At 32.0% G+C, this 8,011-nt stretch overlaps 1 protein-coding gene across 1 annotated transcript in view; it reads right to left on the bottom strand.

The window, feature by feature from the left end:
- The window catches only part of LOC123654746 (Down syndrome cell adhesion molecule-like protein Dscam2), a 102,995-nt gene extending 95,258 nt beyond the window's left edge, over nucleotides 1-7,737 (bottom strand). The window contains exons 1-2 of the mRNA XM_045590633.1: nucleotides 7,722-7,737; nucleotides 6,922-7,090 (exon numbers count right to left, since the gene is read on the bottom strand). Coding sequence (XP_045446589.1) covers nucleotides 6,922-7,090; nucleotides 7,722-7,737 — 185 coding nt within the window. The remainder of the gene's footprint in view (nucleotides 1-6,921; nucleotides 7,091-7,721) is intronic.
- Nucleotides 7,738-8,011: the final 274 nt, after the last annotated feature.

Raw genomic sequence — 8,011 nt, forward strand, 5'->3', positions numbered from 1 at the left:
CTATATTACGTAACTTAATGATTAAAACTAGTAAGTTATAGCGTGTACGTTTCTGTTAAATATATAAATTAATTTACTATACTTATCATGTTATCCCTATTAAGGTATGGCAGAAAATATATTGCATAAAACTGGAAAAAGTCCGCCAGCGGTAATAAAAATACTCATAAGTAGATGAAATAATTTTCTTCGCTATAATTTGAATAATGTGTATGTAATTAAATGAAATGATAGTATTAAGATAATTTATATACAATTAATAATACATAATAAATTAGGTATTCTAACTGAGGTAGGGCACAGCAGGAAATTTCCTGCTCAAATTATGTAGCAGCCCGGCTGGGGTAGTATCTCTACCTTACAGAAGATCACAGCTAAATAATACTGCTTTCAAGCGTTGTTGTGTTTCTGTTGGTGAGTAAGATGATTAGAGCTCCTGCTGTGGATTGGGGATAGAATCGCGCTTGCGATGCTTCTGGTGTTGTAGACGTCTATAAGCTACGGTAATCGCTTAAGTGTAGTTAATCGCTTTAAGTTGTATATTATATAAAAGGTATTTCGTAAGATTGGTGTAATATCACCACTAGTTCATTTTATTATAATTGTGTTTGCTCGCAAACGAAAAAAAAACCGACTTCAATTACATCGACGAGTAATACAACGTAGATCGACGAAAAAATAGTCAAGCAACTACGTGTTATCAAAGATTACTCAAAAAGTAGTTATCAGATCTCAATAAAATTTATATGTGACCACATAACAAACATCAGCTTTCGATTAAATTAAAAATTATTAAAATCGGTACACCCAGTAAAAAGTTATTGCGGATTTTGAAGAGTTTCCCTCGATTTCTCTGGGATCCCATCATCGGATACTGGTTTTCTTATAATGATATTATATATATATAAGAAATCGCTCCACCCAGTCAAAAGTTCTGATGTAATTACAGTCGAATTGAGAACCTCCTCCTTTTTTGGAAGTCGGTTAAAAATAGATAATATATTGAAAATTCTCATTAATATAAATTTAAAATAAATTAATATAAAATGTAATTATTTTAAGATTATTATTATTAACTTACATTATTATTTTAAAATTGGTTAAAATGTTAAAATGTAATTATTGTAAAGTTTGTAGATCACGGCCAAATTCTGTTAGTAGATATATATTTATCATTACGTTCTTGTGTAAGGTAGCCAGACCTCCTGGGTATAAACTGTATTGACTAGTCGTAGATTATCATAATTTATTTAAAAAAATCCTAAGAAAGTTTTGCGTCTTATAATAATAAATATGATTTATAAAAACATTACATAATTGATAAACTTTGTGAAAAAAGAAATGGGTACTTAGATATTTAGATAGAAGTGAATGTTATTAATAAGTCATCAGCTAACATTTGACAAGTTTAGGGACTATCGCCTTTGTTCTATTTTTCATTTATTACAATTGCCGACGGGTAAGGCTGGACATTAAATCACGTATTGGTGAGATAGTAATTTGCGTGGTTCGATTCCATATGACATTTTGATAATATAGATGTTTTTCGTGTATGTTTGCATTTAATAAAAAAATTTATCATACATATATGAGTTTTGTTGAGTGTTAGACGTTTCCCAGCCATTAATGTTTTTATTTATACAGAACTTAATGAGATTATCATTTTGAGATTCCCAATCTTTTGACTGCTTACTGTTTTTGCTGTTTGGTTACGACAGTAAGAATATAGCCACCCCTCTCTTCCCGTGGGTGTCGTAAGAGGCGACTGAAGGATAACACAGTTCCACTACTACCTTGGAACTTAAAAAGCCGGCCGAGTGTGGGATAACCATCCAACTGCTGGCCTTGAAATACACAGACCGAAGACGGGCAGCAGCGTCTTCGGTGCGACAAAGCCAACCCTGCGGTCACCAACCCGCCTGCCCAGCGTGATGACTATGGGCAACATACATGAGTTCACGCCATTTTCGGCGCAAACTTATGGAGGTCTATGTCCAACAGTGGACTGTATTAGGCTGAAGTGAATGTTTTGACATCTTTGCGGGCGCCATGTCCATAGACAAGAGATCAGGAATTATAAAATTAGAGTCGCTTTAAATCTTATGTATACTATCAATATAATTATTAAAATTTAAAATTACATACATATATATTTTAATACACATAAAAATGTTTAATGCACCAGGTATGCGCTTAAATAAATTAAGTAAAACGTTTGACTATCAAAGCGTGTGCCCAATTATCGGCTCGCTGGACGGTGTTGTGACTCGTCGCGCGGTATTCATGACTATACACTGCAAATATCCTATAGGTTAAACTATACATGCCTTTAACAGACTATGTGTTATTCTATGGATGTAAATAAACGACTAAATAATATCTAACATGTTAAATACACACTTATCACACAATCACAATCATACACTTATCCGCACATGACTAGCATTGGCCATACAAATTTTTGCCGTGGTCTGAATGTTTATGCGGTCCTTGTGAGTCTCCCACTGTGCCCTGGAGAGCACGTTAAGCCATCGGTCTCGGTTGTTATCATGTACACCTGAGCGATCGTGACTCATAATAGGGAATATATCCGCCAACCCGCATCGGAGCGGAGTGGTGGATTGAGCTCTGATCCTTCTCCTACATGGAGAAAGAGGCCTATGCCCAGCAGTGGAGTATTACAGGCTGAAGGAAAATAAACTACAAAAGTAATATATATGAAAAAATAATACCATACAAGTTAAATACACGTAATTTAAAGGTATCTAAGTGAAGGTAGCAGAGTATGCTAAACAAAGTATTTACATAATTTAAATTAGATCTGAAATGTTTATTCAGTATTCGTAACTAATATAATGTTTTAAACGTCCATATTATAACTGAAATGATTTTTTTCTTCAATTACTTAAAAGGTACAAATAGTTGAACATAGTGTTTTTAATACATAAGTTTATAGGCTATATATATGTCAGTACAATACAGTTAAAAATGTCGAGCAAACTAACACGTTTACTCTGAAGTTCTTGTTCACACAACAATATATATTTTTTAAATAAAAACTGTATGATATTCGCTACGCATCATTACCGTCTCATTAATAGGCGTTAAAACGGGTAAAGAACAAGATTAATGAGACGAAGGATCGCCGGCCCTTTGCGCTAACAGCCTGAAGTACCGTCATGTTGTGTTTGTTATACTTAAGGGCGATAGCTAGTACTGTATTCTATAGTACAATTTGTGATAATCAACTCTAAGGGTAAAAACGAACATTATTTTTAAATAAAAATTGTTTGTTTTTACCATAAAGTGTAAATGTAAAATTTCTTGTCACTTCTTTTAAAAGTTTGTTTTAAATACTGATTTTATGCGTTTGATTTTTTATTTCATTTTAATATCATCTTTTGTCTAGCAATATTGATGAAAAATCTTCAAAAAAATTTACACAGTTTTGTTATATTTGATTTTATGAATCACAAGCTATTTATATATCACAAGTCTATCATATCGTAGTTTTTATCTATTTATTATTGATTTTTCCTCTTTAACTTGTGCACACTTCTAACCGCTGCTACTGTATCGTGTCCAGTACCCAAAGGATATCTGGAAGAAATCGCTATTTAGCGATAAGATCGCCTTTTACATCTTGTATTGTATCTTTCTTAATATGTGTCTGTATTTCGGTGTACATTAAGAATAAAATAAATAAATAAATAAATATCTTATAACATACACACACGGTCGTCTGTTCTTATGATAAACAACTTAACAAACAACAGAACGCAGGGCCACTATACTGCGCCAACGAGCTAATCATCATAAATTATTATATTTATAAAAACGATTGTGTTTGCTTGCAAACGAAAAACAAACCGACTTCAATTACATCGATAAGTAATAAAACGTGGGTAGACGAAGAAACAGTCAAGTAAATTCGCGTTATTAAAGATTACTCGAAAAGTAATCATCAGGTTTCGATCAAATTTAAATGTCAGAATCATCAAAATTATTTATTAAGAATAAATAAATAAATAAATAAATAAATAAATAAATAAATAAGAATAAACTGCTACTGCCCTCTGGTGGATTGCTCACAACGTAATAGTAGATACCGATAGTCGTGATAGTCGGCACCGAAGTAGTTTTACTGGATCTGAGAAATGGTTTTGCGACAAAGTCTTGTCAATGTCTCATAAATGACAAGCATTAGCTTTCGAATTAAGTAAAGATCATCAAAAACGGTAAACCCAGTGAAAAGTTATGCGGTATAAATGTAAAGTAAGTCGACAATAAAATAGTCAAGTAAATACGCATTATTAAATATAACTCGAGAAGTACTGGTCAGATCTCGATGAAATTTAAATGGGACCACATGACACGCACCACCTATTCAAAAGTTCTGAGGTAACATACATAAAAAAAATACAATCGAATGGAGAACCTTCTTTGTTTCCATTAAAGTCGGTTAAAAATCTATTAATTTTGAGCTTATTTTAGTATCTTAGTAGAAGCGTTTGAACAAATTCTTTCAATTACACTATTTAAAAATATTGTTCAACCTTACTTTTCGATTTTATTAAGATAATGAGTATAATTAAATAGAGATTTAAAATAACACAAAAACTAAATAACTAAAACATCAATTGAATATAACCTAGGATAACCATCTCAAAAATAAATTACTACGTACAGAACTATAAACGTCCATCCATCCATTCCTTAAAAAAAAGTACGAAAACAAAACTCGCTCGGCCGTGATACGCATTAATCTTGGCGGTGACGACGGGATTACGGTCTACCGTTTTCCTGCTACGTGCACAGAGAACTGTGTGAATGATGTGCTGATACTGTCGGTAATACACATTTGACACGGTGACGGATGGTGTTTCGGGTAAATCTAATCGAGAGAGGGATGATATACTGGACATTAGGATAATTTCGTTATAGTAATTTTATTACACGGTATATCAATTCGTGTGTTCTGGCAGAATATTATCCAGAATATTATAATATAGTAAAAATATAATGTATTCTGAGTAAATAAATTCAAATTAATTTTCGGTTTGCTTGCGTAAACTGTTGATATTTTGAAAGTTATTTATGCCAGTGGGATTCTTATTCAAGAATTGTTGAATCACAATTTTTTCGTAAAGTTTATGGTTTTCCCATTTAACTAAACAGCTTAAAAAGTTAACTAAAGAAAGTTAAAAGTTAATTTTCGTAATAAAAAAGTATTCCTTTTTTATTTATTTCTTTCTTTACTTCTGTGACTAGATCTACTTACGTAAAAAAAAAAAACATCAAAATGTATTCATAGTTGGTGGTGCGATCGTGTTACAAGCGTAATCTATACTAATATTATAAAGACGGAGAGTTGGTTTGTTTGCTTGAACGCGCTATTCTCAAGAACTACTGGTCCGATTTGAAAAATTCTTTCAGGGTTAGATAGCCCATTTATCGAGAAAGGCTATAGGCTATATATCATCACGCTTAGGCTAATAAGAGCGGAGTCCACGTGGACGAAGTCACAGGCAGAAGCTAGTAAAAAACTATACAGTGAAATTAAAAATCTTCATCTTTTTGCAGTCAGTTAAAAATAAGATATTTATAAATGAAACTAGTTTTTTTTTTTTTATATTACGCTCAATTTGATAACATAAGTTTTATAACACAAACGAACACAGCCGATCGCAGACTGTAGAAAATGTTAAAGAATGTTCAATGATAAATCGAATCGAAGATTTCTCACCATTTCCGTGTAAAGATTACAGAGAATACGCGAGGAGTTACGAGAGATTAATCACCTCGTCTTCGAAGGATTAACATCTGATGTTTGTAAAGACAAGACAGATAATACACTAAATATTTTAAGTTCTCGTGATTAGAGTTTCATTGCTATTGTCTATATTATTTAATTTTAAACTAGCAACCCACTCCGGCTTCGCACGGGTGCAATGCTGATACTAAATATAAAGTTTAAATAAAATAAATATATTATATAATTTATGCGCAAAAAATGTTATATTATAATTTATTTACGACATTACATTAGAAACCTCTAAAACTATCAGTGTTTCTTTACTATATTATGCATGTATTATATATATCAATCTTTATCTGAAATCACTCTATTTACCGAATAAAACCACATCAAAATCCGTTGCATAGTTTTAAAGATCTAAGTATACAGACAGCGGGAAGCGACTTTGTTTTATGTAGTAATATGTGTCAATCATCTTTATCCACATTGATCTCGTAAAGAGACCAATATTTTGAAAACTTTTACCGGTAGAATGCGTTATCTTTACGAAATATACAGAAAAATTTAATGGCAGAAAAAGGAACAGTCTAAATCGGCAAAACAGTGGATGGAAAGCCAATAATATGTTTCTTCCCTTATTTCTAGGAACTGTTTGAACTTAAAGGGCAATCAAGCAAAAGCTCTGTTTTTCTTACAAATATAGTTCTCGAAACATTTCGTTGACAATGTAACAGCGAATCAATGTCACGCATACCAAGACTCAGACTGAACTGGCAACAAATATTTGTAAAGGTCGGACAAGGATTATTGTGAACTGGGCGTTTGTGTTCAACTTGTATGTGTTTGGTCATCAAAATGACTGATTCTATTTAATGAACTTTACGTAAAAAAATATATATATTATATTACTTATTTTGATGTACGTGAAAATGATAATAGCCAAATATAAGGAGCTACCATGTGGAAAATTCAAATGTGAGTGGATCCAAGGAAAGATAATGTTATTTTAGGAAGAATATACTTAAAGGTCGTGTGTTAGTTACTTAGAAATTTTCTTATAAAATCACCTTTATCATTTATAATATATTCTCTTGTGTATCTAGTCACTATATAACCTTCTGATTACCAAGCCACTAGCCACAACAATAATATTAAACCCTTACCTGAGTCCAGGAACATCAGACACCGGTACACCATCTTCAGTCAGCCAAGTTATGGTGGGTGAAGGAGTACCATGGGCAGCGCAGGATACACTGGCGCCCGTGCTGTTTGAAAACGACAGCCGCGGTGGAGGCTCCATGAGGAAAATCAGCTGACTGCTGGCGTGAGGAACTGGAATAAAAAGTTGTAATTAGCTGTGTGTATTACAATTTCTGTTCATATATTGTTGATTTAAAGTATTTTGACCATGATATGAACACGATTGATTATTGAATAATGAGATAGTCGAAAAAAATTGTTATTTTATGAATTAAAAATTTCGGAAAAACAAGATTTCCAAAAAACTAATTAAGTGATGTTTACAATCAATTGATCCCTTAGTTATCACCTTAAAACAGATTTTTTTTTTATGCTAATATTTAATCGTAATATAATATAATTACAAATTTGAACAATTTGATTTTATTGACTAATTCATACCTTTATTATTATTATTTTTTTTTTTTTTTTTTAATTTAAACGCAAATAACAATCAATAAACAAAAAATAATATAATTAAGCTAACAAACTGAAATTTAATACAAAGTAAACAACGTATTGTTTAAAAGAGATAATTCCAAGTAACAATAATTTCATATAAATAAAATAGTCAATAGGGTACGCGGCGTCAAAAAGGTATGTATGAACTAATACGACGCTCGTCGTTTCGACGTAGCACTCGTAGCGGCGTAGCGATCACTGTAGCATTGCAATAAAAAAGCGTAGCCGATATTGCGAGCCGCTTTTGAACAATAAAAGTCACTTTTGTTTTGGTTCATTGCGAACCTAGAATAGTTATTTATGGACTAGATACATCCGCGCGGTTTCATTTATATGCATCCTAAATGTTCTTGGGTTTGTTGCATGTTTTATAGCGTACAATCTTCTTTAATAACAAAAAAAGGTTACCCTTACAAGTATATTACCCTTAAGAGTAGTCAAACTACTTCAAAAAAGGTGAAGTTTTAGATTCGACTGTTTTTTTTTTTTTGTTGGTTAACGCATATAATTTTACTGAGTGTACTGATATTGATGATTCTTTTCAAATTGACT

This window comes from Melitaea cinxia, chromosome 1 (assembly GCF_905220565.1).
Source record: "Melitaea cinxia chromosome 1, ilMelCinx1.1, whole genome shotgun sequence".
Lineage (NCBI taxonomy): Eukaryota > Metazoa > Arthropoda > Insecta > Lepidoptera > Nymphalidae > Melitaea > Melitaea cinxia.